Below are 18,372 nucleotides of genomic sequence, written 5' to 3' on the forward strand. Positions count from 1 at the left end.
AGTGGAGTTTACTGAAGACAAAGGACCTGCTTCCATAATTAGAAGATCAATGTAACTTCTCTTGATGCTTGAAGGCCTAGTAGACCTTCAATTTGTGTCATTGATGGAAAAATGGTGTCGAGATTTTCTGTGCCATGAATTGCGATTTGATGCATTAATATTCTTTTGTTACTGTTTTGTGTCCAGTGAGGTTTCATTATATAATCATATCATTCTGAGGTTCAATTCTTGGTGGGCAATTCATCATAGTTGAATTGTTGTTCACAAGCCTATTGTGGTTTCTTGTCCATCAAACAGTTCCTACATTTATGGTTTACTTGCTAATGATGTCATGTCTGTCTCATAATTGTTGCTGTGTGATTCTCTTGATGCTTTTTCCATCTTGAACTACAAACTCTCTGTTATGTGGTCCATAGTAGTTGCTTATTTTAACAGCAATAGAGCCAGAGATCTCTCATCAAACGAACAATTATGTAGTAGGCAATGGCTTATCTTGTGTTTATTTTCAGGCAGTATGATTTTTGACATGAGAAATAAATTAGTTAAGGTAATGATTCATTTCAAAACAAGGTGACACCCAATTCTCAGCAATTCCATATTAGCTTGGATCCAACCTTCTAATGCTAATCAATGTAAAAACTTATAAGGTCATTCCTTGATGTCCAACAGCTATACTTGCGATCCAACCAATGGAAACCAAACGTACTATTCAACTATAAATGGACTAATGTCTGCAAAATTAACCTTGAAATTGCTCCCTTGATAGTCCTGAAACCTAAATCGGTCGTACAATGCACGATGATTAATAAAAGAAAAAGAAAGATAGATTCGTCGACAGCAGGATTCGAACCTGCGCAGGCAAAGCCCAACAGATTTCGAGTCTGTCTCCTTAACCACTCGGACATATCGACGGTTGTTGAATTTTATATTGAATATAAATTTATAAATATTAGAAAAGAAAAGAAAGGTGGAAGTTTGATGAGATTCTCCAACACGAATGTTGACGACCGCAGTTGATCATGGAGAGGGTCGGGCACGACGGTGCTTGCACGATCAAGCGCTTGGGCTCTCATCACTAGATCAGACGGTTGTGATTTGTCGATGACAACTGCAGCACCTACTCGCGACTTGAGAAGGATAAGATAAAGATGAGACATCAAAGAAAAGGTGGGGAGCAAAAGAACGAACACCATGGCGGCAGCTGCTGCTTCGTGCCTTACTCTCCCTTGCAAATCCAAACCCTTCTCCCCCTCCTCTTCCCTCAGCAACACAAGCAGCAGAAGAGCCGGGTTCGCTCTCCGCCGCTCTCCCGAAGCCACATCCCTCGCCTTCGCCTCCAGTCTCTCCCTCACTGCCTTCCCAACAGGTAAAGCTACTCCTACTCTTATTATCTTGAGATGGAGCTCTGTTCTTGTTCGATTTGGGACTAACTGGTGTTTCTTCTCGAAAGGGGTCGGTTTTCTACGCCCGGTGGAGAAGCCCCGGGCGCCTCCGCTGCGGAGGCCCGCGGTGGTGTGCGAGGCCGCGCCGAAGAAGTACGACTCTGCATCAAAGAGGACTCGGCAGGCCGAGAGGCGCCGCATCTACAACAAGGCTCGCAAGTCCGAGATCAAGACTCGGATGAAGAAGGTTTTCCTCTCACTGATTTAGGCAAACTTTGCACCTTTCTTGATGTTTCTCGCTCTTTTCCTCTGCCTGTTCTTTGATGGTTTCCATTGCTTTGCGTAGCACGAAAGATTTTAACTATACTTCGTTCCTTTTCGATGATTAGGAATTCCCGACTACGCTATTTTTCTGTATCTTTAGCGATGGCTTCCTATTTCATTCCTTCGCCTTTTCTGTTTTGGTCATTTTGCTCGCAATCTCTTTGGTGATTGCGTCGGATTAATCCTTTGCCAATTGTTGACCTATGTGTCAGCTTCGGTGAACATGATTGCTACATAGGTCGAGTCTCAGAATGCTGCTGCCTATTTATGTTGTGTTGGTAATGTTTGCTGATGTCTATTGTCTACATTTCTTGGGGGGGCTTGAACACAACATATTGCAGCTTGTTCTTGGCATACGCATACTTAGATCAGAGGATAATCCATTGAGATTTTATTTCTTTTCTTTTTTCTGATCACTTTTCGCTTGACTGCCTGTCTGAGTATATCGTGCCAATCAAGTTTATGCCATTGTGAAGAATTTGATAGGGGTTAGATGATCACTCTTTCTCAGAGTAATTGCTGAGAATTGGGTGTATGCGTATGCCATTTCTGGTTTGGTGTATCAGTAAATTTGATAGGGGTTAGATTACACCACTAAATTTTGATATGATGTATCAGTACTTTCTGGTTTGGTGCTGTATTTTGTTCTGACACAAAGGAAGAAAATAATAATTTCGACACCTGCTGCTTTCATTAAATTAAAAAAAAATCACTTTGTTGTTATAACAGTTATTATATAAAAAAAAGCATAGAAGCATCAATTCTTGAAGATAGCTTAAAGAGTTTACACTACCATAAACTAGGATGAGTTGAATATCTTTACTATGTCTATTCCTCGTGGCAACAATTATCATAAAAGACCACATCTTTTATCAATAAGAAGAAAACTTCTTCTGAAAAAGACTTTATGCTTTTATATCAGAGTAACAAACACAAAGTACTACCATTCTGTCACCAATTGGTTGACTTTTGAGATTACATGATTGAATTGATATCATCTGGTGCATGATTTAGTGGTGTAATCTCATGACTCTTGAAAGGAGAGTGTTTTGTATGATCAGCATATGCTAATTCTTAATTTTTATGATCAGCATATGTTTCTTCCAATTCTCTTATATTAGAATAGGAAGAAAATTTAATCCTCTGATTAGAACTAAAAGAGGTAAAAAGGTGAAAAAAATTGAGTTTGAATAAGAAGTCGAAGGCATGAAAATCGTTGTCCTAAGTGTACTTCTTGGTTCTCGTGTTGGCTCTTGTTGGGAATCACCCAAAATATAATAACTAATAGTTATTATATAAAAAAAGAATAGAAGCATCAATTCTTGTATGTTCGGGGGTTGATTCTTCTATGCGCACTTATGTAGAGAATCGAACAGACACATTGAATGGACACTTTGCTCCAGCAGCTAGACAAATAAAAAAAACATCAGAAGCAATAGGAAAGTAGAGCTCGGATGGGAAAAAAAGAAGCTATGTCATCCACTGTTGAAGATGGTCGAGTAAAGGGGTTTAAAAAGATTTGTTATATCAATGATTGATTGCCATGTGGTAACATGTGAGCGTGCCATGTCGCACGTTGCATATTAACCCCATAACAACAACATAAGGGTAGCAATCGATCGCCTTGAGAAGCATGCACAAATGCGGGCAATGATACTAGAATTTCCAGGTCATGTGCATAGTGAATAAGACATGGGCAACCCACCTAAGATGCACAAATGCACATCATCATATTTTCTACCATTTAGATGCACTTTCTTGATCGGGGCTCCATAATCATGCTCTTCCTATTACTCATTCCTATGGTGACTAGTGCTCCTATGTAATGATATAAGAAAAGCATGACTTTAAGAGAGACCCAATATATTCTTTTCCAATATCCCTGGTAGTGGCTCTCCTATATGAGAATATGAAAATTTGTAGACAATCACGGTTGACAATTGACACAATTCTTTGATTTCTCATGGATAAACAAGATACGTATTTCCTTTAACACTTAAAACCCGTAAGAATTTACTCTCTATACTGTGTGGTTAGTTAGTTGAAGTCTGGATTAAAGGAACATAGTATGAGACTATTCACTATGTTTATTTTAAATGGATGCCCACTTTACAAAATGAGGTTAAGTTTTCAAGAAACACCTAATTGATCACACACAACTTTTATTTTGTCAAATTTTATTTATTTTAAGGTAATTTTGTGTTTTGTTGGGATTATTAGATTTTTAAAATAAAATAAAATCACCAAAATGCCCTTATATTTGCCCTCATATCTGTTGGCTGGGTTGCTTGCATCTTGTGCACTGTGCACATGACCTATGTTATGTAGTTGCATGTATTTGTGCACGCTTCTCAAGGTAACTGGTTGCTTCCCTTGTGTTGTTGCTAATGTGGTTAGCATGCAAACCACATAACATGCTTGCATGCCGCCATGTCGTAGTCAAGGGTTGGTCCAAAAATATTTTTAAATCCCTTTTACTTAGCCATCTTCCATCATCTTCCATAGTGGATAATAAGGTTCGTCTTACCGGTTCATAACAGTGTACCAACCAGCTATTGGTATGATATGTACCGAGTCTTACCAACATACCGTATGTCGATACGCATGAGCGTACTGACGGTACGGTAAAATTACCAAAAAAAGCTCCAAAAATTCTTAAAATAGGGAAAAAAATTAGATAAGTGTTTTAAAATTGAAAATGAATATAAATTTGGTATAATTTAGCAAAAATATTTAAATTAAGAAAGAATAGTGACACATATCTTTATTGGGCTTTGTGGAGTAACTTTTTGATACATTCTGTTCTGAACCTTCATTATGTTAGTATTGAATTATTTACAAAGAAATGATTTGGATTGTTATATTATTTTTTAAACAATTTAAGCTTTAAGATTTAAATGAATCAAGTAATCAATCCTCGATCCTATATATTTATATATCAATTTGATATGTTTATCGAACCTAATCCTGAAATGATCCCACGACGTAGTATACTGATACATCATATGTCATTGGTGTATTGATGTGGTGATAGTTATAGTGTGATTGTCGTGAACTAAAATGTCTCTGGACCGAGTGGATTGAATGCAATTGAGAAGGTGTCTCATCGCTCGACTCAATTTTTTCTAACGGTGTGGTTGATGCTATTGTCTTCCCCTTTGTCTTTGCCTTTGCACACTGTGCGGATGACTGTGGCAGACGAAAGGTTTTAAAAACCCTTTCCTACGGTTCAAATGGTCAAATTAATCGTTTGAAATAGGACAATTTGAGCTTTGATCGATAACAGTCGGAGTGTCTCATCACCCGGCTCAATTTTTTCCAACGGTGTGGTTGATGCTATTGCCTTCCCCTTTGCCTTTGCCTTTGCCTTTGCATACTGGGCGGATGACTGTGGCGGACGGAAGGGTTTAAAATCCCTTTCATACGGTTCAAACGGTCAAATTGACCATTTGAAATAGGACAATTTGAGCTCTTGATTGGTAACAGTTAAAATCCGATTGTTACTGACTGGTACAGACCCTGTATCGACAGATATGAGATCATATAATTGGTATCGCTTGTTGGAGGGCGATCCGCATATCGGTTCGTGGAACGATACGTGCCACCCATATCGAGCGATATAGCTTGGTACGACGAACCTTGGTAGACGACATATCTTCTTTTCTTCAGGTTTAAGCTTCACTTTTTGGTTATTCCTTCGATGATCTTCTACTTTGTCTAGTTGCTGGTGCAAAGCATTTGTTCAACTCTCCACGTACGTGTGTACAGGAAGATTATATTTTGGGCGATTACCGGATGAGTTCCAGCACGAGACTGGGATGGCAATTTTCCCGCCTCTAAGTTCTTTTTCTAACTCTCTTAGTTTATTTCACCTTTTAACATATTTTAGTTATATTGAAGGATTAAATTTTATTCCTGTTCCAACATCTCATGTATCTAATGCTTTTCTGAGTGCACAGACAAACTTGTGTGTTTTTTCTCATTATAACCACTCTTTTCATGTTTGATCATCTTTAATGCATAAAATGCCTAATTTACCTTTCTCTTGGTTTCAATGCTTGTTTTGGATGCTTGTTTTCCCTTGTAAAGGTACAAAATGGGAAAGTACTGGGAAAATTTTGATATGGCTTGTTTTACTTCTTCCCTTGTTTTCTTGGTAAGCAAGTACTGAAAACACTGGGAAACAAATGGGCTCCTCTGGTGGAACACCACCATTCAAGTAGGAATTATATCATGAGAGAAAAAGTGATAGATCAGGTTTTTGCAGAAAGTGCATTGGACGTATATTTACATGTTTGCTTTGATATTGTCATGCTGTGATTTAGTCTCTATCTCATATTTGTTCTAAAAAAAGTGGATACTACATCATTTGGTTTCTTTCAATTTTCTTACAGTGTGACACAAGCAATTGTCATTTATCTTTTCTGGCTTAGGTCCTTGAAGCCCTTGATGTACTCAGGAAGAAAAGTGATGCACAGGCAGAAGAAATTCTTCCGATCGAAAAACTTATAGCGGATGCATACTCGGCAATCGACAAAGCTATCCAAGTAGGCACTTTGCATGGGAACACCGGGGCGCGGAGGAAGTCTAGGCTCGCGAGGAGAAAGAAAGCTGTGGAGATCCACCATGGTTGGTACATCGCTGCTGCTGCAGCTGCTTAATGTTCTGAGATTGAGATCAAGGGCAATTTATTGTTAGAATGAACAATCTTTCTTTGGATTTTGTAAGAAACATGTGAAGAGTATCAACTTTGCTAATAGAGTTTGCTATTGGCATTGGCCTGAGAGTACTGTTTATATCATCCTAAGCACCTGTTGAAGAAGTTTGATAAGCATTCAATTGTTGACACAGGTGTGGTTGTATTTATATATAGGTGAATTGAGAATGTCAAGATTAATTCATATCATGGGTATGAGTGCTTTGACAAAAGGATGATGTTAATATGTATACATATGTTTGGTCTTGGCATAACATATATGATTTTTACATATCTTAATGACAATAAAAAAATTATATAATCGATCTTAAATAATTAATTTATTATTATTATTGTTGAGATGTTATAAAGTTGATAAGTAGACTGTATCATACAATTAAACAAGGTATACAATAAGAGTTCAAAATCTCATCCAATACATTTTTCATCGAAAACATGGATGGATCTTATCAGATATGATGATATACTATATTTATCAAATTAAAAGTGCTAACTAGATATTAGAAATCAACCAACTCACCAACTCAAATAATCTAAATGTTATTCCAGTAAGAGCCAAGAAAATAAACAGTGAATTCGTAAGCAGCATAATGGCACGAGAATGAATGTATCGACCTCTCAAAAGTTAAATAACTACTAAAATCAGTAAGCAGCATAATGGCACGAGAATGAATGTATCGACCTCTCAAAAGTTAAATAACTACTAAAATCAACGAAAGACGCCCGTCAATCCAAAGTCTCAACGACACTGGTTAAAGCACCAATTCTCCAGTTACAACGGAACCAAACACCAAGTTGCTGATAGTGAAACCACCTTTCTACCAAAAATTGTCCGATCACCTTCTGTGCATCATCACCCTTCAGTTTGTTCTCTCAACCGACGAATGGTGCTCCTCACAGTCACAGCACTAGCAGTGCTACAGATACCATGAGGCCAAAGTTATAAAAGAACAAAAGGGCAGATACAATAGCTACAGATACAAAAATGCAACACTTACTTCAAGGTATACGCACCACCAGCCTTGACCTTACCGCAATCTTTGCATCCCCAAATCCCAACTGCTTTTCTTTTCACAGCATACTGCAGCAGCAGAAAGAAGATAAAAACATGTTGGTTAGCAAGAGGTACAAATTCCTAGGGAAGAATGCGAAAACGAAAAATAGACCACCAAGAAATGAACCGACTGAAATGATCCATAAAGACTCCAGCTCACCATGATAAATTACAAACTATGTTTCTTCATAAAGGCCATGAGTTGACGAGTTTATCCTAAAAGGATTAGGTGCACAGAAATCTTCAATCCACAAGGGGAAGTCCGTATATTGGGCAAGCTAAAGATAGTAATAAATCATATGGGACCATCTAAAAACTATGATGACACAAACCACATCAATAATTAAGATTGAAACAAATAAAATTCAAAGGCTATACATTACTAAAGGATAAAACAAACTTGTGACAAGTTAAAATTGCAGGACATGACATGCCGAATTGGTTTGCAAGCAAATGAACAAAAAATTCACAGATATGATTTTCAACTATGCATTTCAAGGGAAGAGAACTTAGAGTCTAATCAACTGAATCCCTCTTAATACCTAGTTTGTACACTATGCAAAAATAAACTCAGTATACCATCAACCACTCATTTATATAAAAGTTGCACCTTTCCACAGAACTCGCAGAAATACTTTGCATGCTGAGAAACTTCCATTTTCTTTATTTGCTTGCGCAAACTAGCACCATATCTGGTACCTGAAGCCAGATAATGCTTGCAACTGTTAAAAATCTTACATTGTAAAAGAATAAAAGGTGAGGATGCCTTGAGAATAACATACCATATTTGCCAACAATTCCAGCCTTCTTGGTGCGTTTCGTCTGTATTCAAGTGGAACAAACACAAATATCAGGCAAAAGACCAAAACAATTTTCAAATAATTAGTGTTAACAATACAGTCCTAGCAAGGCACTGGTACGAGACCACACCGGAAAAAGTCCCAGCAACACTAGGGCAGCTCAATGTGAACAAACAGGAAATCAAATATGGTGAATACGCCTGTCATAGAAAGATCATGAAAGATACCAGTTAAATTGGTCTGATATTCCTATGTTATATCTCTTTCACCATTAAAGAGATGAAAATCCAAGGAAAAACTCCTACGTCTCAATATCGAAAGATATCACTAAACATGTCATTTCAAACACATAGAATCTAGATAAATAAATGATTGGAAAACATGTTAGAATATTTGATATCATACGGTTTTTTGAGACACCTAGCATACCTCATGCAGTTTTCAAATGAACTATTATAGGATATATAACCTCTTGCAAAAGCTGCCTTTCTGGAGAAAAGCATTGTCCGAAATGGCTTGGAACATCTACCATTCCCCATTCTCGCCAGCATATAACAATACAGAATCATCATTTATTAGATTTACCCAAAAAGCACCAAGATAATACGTTTTTATTTCATTCAACCAGGGAAAAAAGAATGTTTCCCGACATCCAAATCTCGTTTTCAAACACTCATATCCCAAATGTTGCATTAACTCGCGATGTTCATCTTTTACCACGACCAAACATTCCCGGGCCCTTGAGCATCTCAAGATGCGATCCCTTCAATACGATCAACTTCTAAAGAAACCTCATCGGTTCCTACCAAAACATAAGACCAAAATCCCCGATTCACGCACTCCTCTTCTTCACACTCCAAAATTAATGTTCATTGCAGCAATATCCGGCCGCTTCCGCACCACTCATCTATTCTCGAACACCGTCTAGTTGGAACAGCCGAATGGATCGAACTCCTCTAAGATGGACCGCAAGCGAACGTAACGGCGAGGTAACAAGAAGAAGCAAAGATCACAGAGGAGGGCAAATGGCATCAACGAGCGTACCATCCTGGCGGGTACGGGAGATCTGGTCTTCGCTCCGCAGGAACCCTAACGACGCGACGAGACAGTCGGTCCCGTGTCTCCGTCGGGCTTATTTATAGTCGAACCCTAATTGAGTGAGCCCGTATGTTGACCGTCCGATCGGTGGACCCCACCGGTTTTAGATGGGTTTCGATGGGCCGTAATTGGGCCACCATGCGAGCGACAAATGCCGATTTCACTTATCGGATGTCTTCCGATAGACGATTTCACCAATTATAGAATCCATCAAGAAAACCAATCTTCAAAATAATATTTATTTTTATTAAAAGGTATAACACGTAGCAAAAATTGCTAGTTAGCAATATTATAGAAAATATTACCCTGATAATTGTGACGCTGTATAACATGTGTGTTTGTGTGTGTGTGACAGTTCACCTTGTGACGCTGCTAATTGGCTCCTATATTTGTGGGAATGAAACTTTGTAGCATCAATGGAAGAGATTAAAATGTGGTCAGTCGCAGGATTACATAGCAAACGATCTCAACTCGTCGAGACGATCTCACGTCATCTTGCCACCATGCAAAAATCGAAGAACGTGGAGAATATTCCCATGCAATCGCATGCAACCGGAGGCTCGGCCGCTCCAAAGCTTGTATCGTCATCCTCGCTTCCTCAAGTGTTTACGTTGAAGGGCATCTCGCCGACCCAGTTGCCCGGTGGGTCGTAGTCGCAGACGATGATGACCCCGGCGCCAGCGTCGCACTCCACCCTGGCGCAGCCCACGCGGGCGGTACTGTTCCACACGATCTGGGTGAAGTGGCCGCACATCTTCCCCGGCGCGCACGAGTTGTCGGAGGAGTTATAGTTGTCGCGCTCCGCCGCCCAGCTCTCGACGGCGTCCGCCGCCTTCCAGTCCTGCCCCGACCCCCAGAACAGGTTCTCCCCGTACGGGCCCTGCGAGTGCTCCATGGCGCAGTCGCTCCGCCGAAGGTCCGACCAGTTGCGCGCGTACTCGGCCACCGCCTCGTCCCACACGAAGGGCGACTCGCCGATGGTGGCGCGCACCTGGTTGTGAGAGGACAGGAACTCATGGGCCGTGTCGGGGTCCTGTCCCTCGCCGCTGGGTGCTGTGGCTGCGGGTTGCGGTGCCAGCGGGCTAATGGCGGGGTGCGGCGCCAGCCGGCTTATGGCGTGGTGCGGCACCAGCCGGTTTATGGCGTGGTGGTGGTGGAGGAGACGGTGCTGCTGCGAGGCGCGAGGAATGGAGAGTAGGAGGAAGAAGAAGAAGCAGCGGCCCCCCATTCCTTGGTCAGCCATAGGAAGGAGAGCCAAGGTGACGAGAGGAGATGCGAAAGAGGAGGGAAGGGGGATGGGAGGCTTTTAACTGAGATGGCTTGTTGATTGGTGGATGCAAGCCAATGTTGAAGCCACTAATGATAGAAAATTACTATGCTTAGATGTGCAACACTGCGAGAAAAGAGAGGAAAGATATTGAATATTTCAGCACACATCTAATGTTATGATGCTATTCTTTTTCCATAAGTTATTTGGAATCATCACAGACCATTCGATCCAAATCAAGCGGCTAAAACTTTCGTTGTTCGACGGACCGTCGATGATGACGGTGAGTGAATCCTAAAGTATGCGAGAAACACATCGAGCCGACGGTCCCGATCGTCCCGTTTCGGAGAACAGACGAGTAAAGCAAACAGAACTCGACGTAGACTGTCCGATCCGAATCCAACGGCGGATGCTACGTCCACGGTGACACGAATCATGAAGCGAGCAAAGAGGCCCGACGACTCATCCGACGGTCCAGACCGGCCCACCTCCCGTGGACCGCTTCAAAAGAGATCCGTTCCCCGATTGAAACCATTCGATTTGGCGCTCAAATGGCGGAGGCGCGCTACAAATCGCCTCTCTCCGGCGCTTCCTTCTCCGTTTCCTTCTGTCGCGGAATACAATCGCGAGAAGCGATCCCGTCTTGGGGAAAGCGATTGATCTCTTTCGATCCACGTCCGGTCGACAGGGGACATGGAGAATTTGATATCTTTGGTGAACAATATCCAGAGGGCTTGCACCGCCCTCGGAGATCATGGGGAGGAGAGCGCCTTGCCGACGCTGTGGGACTCCCTGCCTGCAATTGCCGTCGTCGGCGGGCAGGTATTCGGCTTCTTGATTTCTCTGCCTCCCCTCGCCATTCATTATCGCTGTTGATGTGGTCTTCTACCTTTGTTCTGCGGGCTTAGGCTATTTGTTTTTGGATTGGAGTCTTGTATCTATGAAGACATGTGTTCTGGGATTTGAGAACAAGGTTTTCGCCTTTAAGATTTTTCATCCGAGTTGTTTGATGGTTGATGTGCCCGTTACATAAATGGATTATTCTTCTTTCATGGATTACAGCACTTGTTGATCAGTTAAGATTTTTAGCTTTGTATTCTCTATTTGTTCTAGATTTCTTGCAACAATGTCTCATGTGATATCTGGTCTCATGATTGTTTATTTTCTAAAGAGCTCAGGTAAGTCGTCAGTGCTGGAAAGCATAGTTGGCAAGGATTTCTTGCCAAGGGGTTCAGGTGATTTTCAAGGCCCAAATCATGTATTAAGCACCTTCTTGCTTATTCTAATTTATCTTTCGTTTACTTTAGGCTATATAATTTTGCAGGAATTGTTACTCGCCGCCCCCTCGTACTGCAACTTCATAAAATTGATGAAGGGAGAGAATATGCAGAGTTTATGCACCTTCCCAAGAAGAAGTTCACCGACTTTGGTAATCATGTGTAGGAAAAGTTAACTTTCTGGGCTTTTTTCTTAAAAGATCGTCTTTGAGATCCCTCAGTTGCAGATGAAAGCCTCTCTTAATCGTTGAGTATATTTGTAAAACTTTATTTTAATTGATAAAACTTCAAATTATTGCCATTGTCTTTTTGATGTTTTGATGTATGGACTCAACATATTATAGATAATACACTAACTAAATTGTTTTTCTTTTCTTTTTACACATTCATTATTGTGATGACCAAATACTTCTAGGTAAGTAGAAATTTGTTGCTTTATCTTTTATTTTTAGAGTAATATGTTACATGATCGTGGTTCTTAGGGCAATGTGGAATTATTTAAAAGATGAAAAGATATAAGGTAAATATAAATATGTTGATTTCACTTTCATTTTAGAGTATATATGACCTATGGTTCTTAATATCTGTGTGGAATTCTTCAAAAGGTGAAGAGACTTGCAATTAAGATGTGTTTTGCTTGGATTAAAAAATCCAATTTAAATAAGCGTATGTGGTGGAATGATGTCTTTTGTCATTTAGCATGACAATGGAATGCCTCGTTAAAATATATTGGAGACTTTGAATGAAAATAATGCACTAATGGGTAATAGGGTTGTTGTTATGCCTTGATATGCATGCTAGATTTTAATTTAGTCTGGTATATAGTCTATTTTAATTTCTTGTTAGTTTTGATTTGTTTACCTGGTATTTTATATCTCAAATGAAAAAAAGAACATTTATGAATAAATGCTTTTTAATGTATTTAATCTTTTGCCAATACCCTGGCTAGATTATTATTCTCCAGAACCTTATCTCTATGTATTCCCATGTCATAATCCAAAGTTCATGTTCTGTTCTTTTGATCTTTTCTATACCTATGTTGAAGCCATTGGCTGGTTGTGCATGCAATCAATCATTTATCTGTTTTATGATTCTTATTATTCTAATCTGCTGATATGATATTCATGATGCAGCTCAAGTTAGGAAGGAGATCGAAGATGAAACTGATAGAGAGACCGGCCGTTCAAAGCAAATCTCCTCCGTTCCAATTCATCTAAGTATATTTTCTCCTAATGGTAAGATATGAGGTTTGACTACTTATCAATTTTATATGAAATTTTTAAGTAATGTACATATAGTTTTTGGATATCTGAAAACACAGATTAAAATTACATGTATTCATAACTTATTTCTATTTATATTCATATGCATTCTTTTACACTTTTAGCCTCCTGGACCCCGCATTGGTGGGAACTTCAAACTGGATACATTTCTTTTTTATGGTTTTACACTTTTATCTTTGCCATAGTGGGGGACATTTGCTGGATATTCATATGCTATCATGCATAAAAAGATTTTCATGATCCAACTAATATTGCTGTTTCTTTAGATTTGAATCTTGTATAGGTTAAACTTTCTGTCCATAAAAAGATTCTGGCCTTCAGCTCCATATCATCACGAATCTGTATAAATAAACTATTGAATGGTATAAAATAGCTTGTTTGATTTATATGGCATAAATAATTTATCAACTTAGGAGGTCTGAGCCATCTGGTTTTGACATGATCACTCCATCATGTCTCTTTTGGCTAAAAGCCTAAAACACACATCATTTAAAGAAGAGTCTTAAGGAAGGGAGTTAAAGCAAATTACCCAGTTTTTGTGCATTCTCCTGGAAATGTAACGGTATGCATATTTAATGACTATAGATCAGGCTATGGTTATAGTTTCACGAGTATATAGATTGTATGATGTTTTATAGTTCAAGACATGTAAATGGGAAACTGAGATGTAGTTAAAAGAGGGCACTGATGTGTTATATCACATCTGAATTAGATGAAGCAAATTAATAAGCCAATTCCTGTTATCTGTCTTCTTTTGACATATTTTAAGTTTCATTTATTTTGTTATGTATTGATAACTATTTGGGGTATCAATATCATTAAACTTAATGGGCAAAAGAATGATGAAGATGCTGACAAAAAAAAGTTACTTTTCAGGGACCTCGATTTGTATGACATGAATAGTGAGTTAATGGCAAGATGTCATGTTGTGCATGCTTGGACATGACCATTGCCGAAGAACTTGATATTATGTTGGTGTAGAAGTTGCTAAATTACATCATTTTGCTATTGATTGTTAACTGTGTAATCAGCAGATGGGTTATTTTTAAATGGAAATGTGTGTGAGATTAGGGTCATCATTCCTACAGGCGGATTTTGTTGTTGACTGTTTTTATCAGTTTCAATGTGTTGTAACTTAGAATCTGATTTAGCTTGTGACAGAATTAAAGTGAAGTGGCTTTTGAGTATTGACCATATTAGCATACATATCTTTTGGCAGTTCAATTATTGTGTACTCTATCTTGTGAATTTAGCCATGATGAAACCAAAATATATGCAGCATCTATGAATTTAGAGTTTATTTTTTCTCTTCTCTAATATATTTAAATGGACAGTTGTAAACTTGACACTCGTTGATCTACCTGGACTTACAAAGGTGGCAGTTGGTACTTCACTTTCCTTGTTATACATTTTGTTTCCTGTCTTCTTTTAGAAGGCCATTCCCTGCAATATTAGTCCAATTTACCTTCTGCAGAGGGTCAACCTGAGAGCATTGTAACTGATATCGAGAATATGGTCCGTGCATACATTGAAAAGGTAATATATGTGTAAAATTTGTCAAAATATCTTATGCTTATCAATCTGCACGAAAATCCAGTGTGCAGTTTATGTTTATGTCAGTCACAAAATTTGATGAGAACAACTTTCTTGCAATAACTAGTAGTAATTATTTCTTTGGTTAAAGCGTGTAAATTGTTGCAATAGATATTTATTTTCTGTTTCTATAAGTCCATTAAGTTTCTTCTTCTGATTCTTGACTACTAACATTGGCACATTACTGGGACTCACTGAGTTTCATTTGTTATATTGCCAGACTCGTACACTGGGTTCAGGATGTCATATTAGATTTTGACTTAACATGCTTTATATAGGTGATAATTTGGAAGGAATCTGAATTCTCTTTTCTTTATTTGCAGCCTAATTGTATCATTCTTGCAATTTCTCCAGCCAATCAGGACCTTGCTACATCAGATGCAATTAAGATTTCTCGTGAAGTGGACCCCAAGGGTATGTATTTGCAGAATTGCAGTTACATTTCTTCTATGCTAAGATATTTTTTGAAATAAAGAATTACAAGTAGTAGTTTCTTATTGTCTTCTCAGATTTTTAAAGAATATTTTACTATGTTGATTTTTCTGAAGGACTAGCCCATTTGATCCCTATCTATGAGTTTGTCCAAGATAGCTGAGCAAGTATGCATATTCATACATATATATTGATGTCCTGAGAAAGATGTAACCACTAGACTAATTTGACTTTGTAAGTGAAATTTGATTGGCAATACGATGGAGGCTTTTGAATGGAGTTCTTTTGTTGTATGTTTGTTCTTGTGCTACCTATCGACATCTGTATAACCATTTTCCTGATTTAGGTGGAAGTTTAAATTTCATATGGGACAAGCTGATTTAACATTGAAGTTAATAAAAAAAGAAGTTGAATTTGCAATTTTGTCATTGTAATTTCTATTACTGTGTAAAACAACATAAGAAATGCAAGTAGTAGGTATGCCTTGTTTAAGAGTCTTGACTGAATGATGGTTCTGATCGTACTTTATGTTTTGCAACTTAGGTGTATTTGGTAATTGATGCAATGCTACTGACTGATAAAATGTGTCTGCTCCCAGCCTTTGTTGATTGGTATCTGTTCTGAATTGAATTCATCTGATTTTTTTTTAAGAAGAAAGTAGCATATAATGGACATGATGTACTTGTCAATCAATGAGATGTGTAATTCTTATTTGCAATTGTTATGCAGTAATCACAGTGTTTTTTTCCATATGATACTGCATAAGCAAAGAGAATAATGAATTGGCATGGTTATGCTTTGTATGAGTTAGAATAAGGTGTCTGTTATATGTCATCTTTTATTTGAATGCCTGTGGCTTACACACCTTATGAGTAGACATCGGAAATAAAATAAATAAAGACCTTTGTCCTTTTGGCATTTGTTTATATACTTGCTAAGAGTGTTACCTGATGCTGCCCAGGCCATACAGCTGGATCACATTGGACATGTTTGATGTTTGCTTAACCTTCCCTCCTTATAAAACAATATTTTTATAAAGAAGACAAATAATATGTTTTCCAAATATTTTATAAGATGTGGAATGCCACTTCAATCTTAACTGAGACAAATAAATTTTCTGAAAAATTAGTAACTGATCTAGTAGCAAGGTATGTAATTTTGAATAATACCGTTCGATACGAGCGGTACGTACTGGTCCGTCAGCTGACCGGTACACGGACTGCCCGTTACCGGACGAAACGAAATATATATATATATATATATATATATATATATATATATATATATATATATATACCGAGCAGTATATCGAATGGTATACAGTATCGTACTGTACCGTGCGAACATCGAAACTCTGGTACGATACGATATTTCAAACATTGTCTAGTAGTATGCTAAGTACAAGTGAATCTTCTGCTTTAGCTTCAAGATTTTATCTTTGCACACCTAGCTATGTTCCTTGCCACTCAAAAAAATAGTACCTAGCAACTGATGAGCATGGAAGTAAAGGAGTCATCTTGGCCTCAGAGTCACATGAAGTCAACAAAAATTGATATGCCGTGCCAAACAGATCAATGTTCAGAGGCCATAACTGCTGCATTTGGAAGACTATTCATGCAATGTACGTATCTGAAGTCTTACATGCATGCAGTTGGAAGAGGTGATATTCTGATATTATGCTACAAGAGTGATATCTGAAGGCTCACATGCATGCCTTAGAATTTAAGGAAACCATACCTGAAATTGACAACCATTTCTCAGTTCCCATTGGGTTTGACAGTAACATATGGACATGGAGGAATTATACACATCCTTCAAATGTACCTGCATATGTTCATTGAGGACTATACTCATCTCAAGCCAATGAATGAGTCTTAGTAGGTTATTCCCAGATTTTGTATTAATCACATTTACATAAACCCATAATCATTCACATACAAATGCCAAATTCTTAGATGCACTTGATGATAGCTTAGTGGGGAATGAAGTGTTTTTTAAGTCACAATTTATCATTAAGTGAAATAATGCTTTAGCATTATTTTTTATATGTTTTTCTTTCAGAGTCAACATTCACAATTCGGCTGTTTGCTTAACAGGTAAAACCAGTGGAACCTCAACCTTCCAATACTAGTAGTTCTAACTTAGGTCCAGTTTCAACATAGACCTAGTTCTAAATCAATTCATATCAAATCAGATGGATAAGGCTTGAACTTCACTGATTATTTAGTTAATTGATTTCCAGCTAAGAGATAAAAATACAATCCAACCCACATCCACAACTTACCATTAACATTTTTGTTATTTTATTACTTCAATTTTCTTTTCATTTGTTGTCTTTTATTCTTTGCCAATCATATACTCTAAACTTTGCCCCCATCACTATCATTGCCAAGCAATAAGTGCAGACTCAATGCATGAGGCTCCTGCCAATATGGTGTTTGGAAGGGTCAATATATGCAGCCTTATTCCTATGGGTAGAGAGGTTGTTTACACTTTACATGTTTCACGGCCATTGCAGACTGCTGTTAGTAAATTATAACAATAGTATAATTTGACCACAACTGTAATTCTTTTCTACAACAGGTTTTTTGTTCAGACACATGCTCACTAAGGAGCTTCAAGATTAAAGTAGGCCAATGTTTATGTTTCTGCTCTCCATTAATGACAGCTTGGCAAGTGACATTCTCATTTCTTAGTGTTCAACTACTTCAACTTATGAAACCTCCTAGTCAAGGGCAAGAGAAATGCTGTCATTGTGTTACATAAAAACTTGTTTGTTAATATTACATAGCCAAATTTCTCTTTTGCGAATTTGCCAATCTGTTTGCATCTTCTCTTATGTCTGATATATACTACTTATTTTTCTAGCTAGTAGCAATTTCTTTAAGCACATCTTTCAATTTGGAGATCAGCTAATTAACTTGTACCATTCAGATTTTTTTTGTCACTCAAATTGTTGCAGTTGACAGAACCAACAGTCAATATGTTAATTGATGATGATTTTCTTTTGAAGTTGCTTAATTTTCTTTAACTTTGTGGAAGAATCAATCTCTTATGTCTTTAGGAAGACAGATTTCCTTTTCCTTAATGTATATGAACTATATATCTTATTTTCCAGCAAATATTGTTTAAGTTATCACTCAAG

At 38.1% G+C, this 18,372-nt stretch overlaps 4 protein-coding genes and 1 non-coding gene across 5 annotated transcripts in view; 2 read left to right on the forward strand and 3 right to left on the reverse strand.

Moving 5' to 3' along the window:
• Positions 1-829: 829 nt before the first annotated feature.
• Positions 830-911, reverse strand: TRNAS-CGA (transfer RNA serine (anticodon CGA)). The gene has a single exon. It is a non-coding gene; the product is annotated as a tRNA-Ser (tRNA).
• A 245-nt stretch (positions 912-1,156) lies between these two features.
• LOC103974680 (small ribosomal subunit protein bS20c) lies at positions 1,157-6,612 on the forward strand. The gene is made up of 3 exons (XM_009389585.3): positions 1,157-1,366; positions 1,451-1,629; positions 6,140-6,612. Exons 1-3 carry the CDS (start codon positions 1,192-1,194, stop codon positions 6,365-6,367), a joined length of 582 nt encoding a protein of 193 aa, XP_009387860.2. The 5' UTR covers positions 1,157-1,191; the 3' UTR covers positions 6,368-6,612.
• A 413-nt stretch (positions 6,613-7,025) lies between these two features.
• Positions 7,026-9,403, reverse strand: LOC103974597 (large ribosomal subunit protein eL43z). Its single transcript, XM_009389486.3, has 5 exons — positions 9,322-9,403; positions 8,260-8,299; positions 8,088-8,176; positions 7,422-7,504; positions 7,026-7,340 (listed from the first exon to the last, which is right to left on the reverse strand). Exons 1-5 carry the CDS (start codon positions 9,322-9,324, stop codon positions 7,277-7,279), a joined length of 279 nt encoding a protein of 92 aa, XP_009387761.1. The 5' UTR covers positions 9,325-9,403; the 3' UTR covers positions 7,026-7,276.
• A 280-nt stretch (positions 9,404-9,683) lies between these two features.
• Positions 9,684-10,702, reverse strand: LOC103977573 (pathogenesis-related protein PRB1-2-like). Its single transcript, XM_009393132.3, has one exon. It carries the CDS (start codon positions 10,616-10,618, stop codon positions 9,974-9,976), a length of 645 nt encoding a protein of 214 aa, XP_009391407.2. The 5' UTR covers positions 10,619-10,702; the 3' UTR covers positions 9,684-9,973.
• Positions 10,703-11,208: 506 nt separating this feature from the next.
• The window catches only part of LOC103974500 (dynamin-related protein 5A-like), a 15,970-nt gene continuing 8,806 nt past the window's right edge, over positions 11,209-18,372 (forward strand). Inside the window, exons 1-7 of the mRNA XM_009389387.3 lie at positions 11,209-11,464; positions 11,814-11,877; positions 11,967-12,071; positions 13,053-13,154; positions 14,537-14,587; positions 14,677-14,738; positions 15,119-15,209. Coding sequence (XP_009387662.1) covers positions 11,336-11,464; positions 11,814-11,877; positions 11,967-12,071; positions 13,053-13,154; positions 14,537-14,587; positions 14,677-14,738; positions 15,119-15,209 — 604 coding nt within the window. The 5' untranslated portion in view covers positions 11,209-11,335. The remainder of the gene's footprint in view (positions 11,465-11,813; positions 11,878-11,966; positions 12,072-13,052; positions 13,155-14,536; positions 14,588-14,676; positions 14,739-15,118; positions 15,210-18,372) is intronic.

Source organism: Musa acuminata, chromosome BXJ2-4 (assembly GCF_036884655.1).
Source record: "Musa acuminata AAA Group cultivar baxijiao chromosome BXJ2-4, Cavendish_Baxijiao_AAA, whole genome shotgun sequence".
Classification (NCBI taxonomy): Eukaryota; Viridiplantae; Streptophyta; class Magnoliopsida; order Zingiberales; family Musaceae; genus Musa; species Musa acuminata.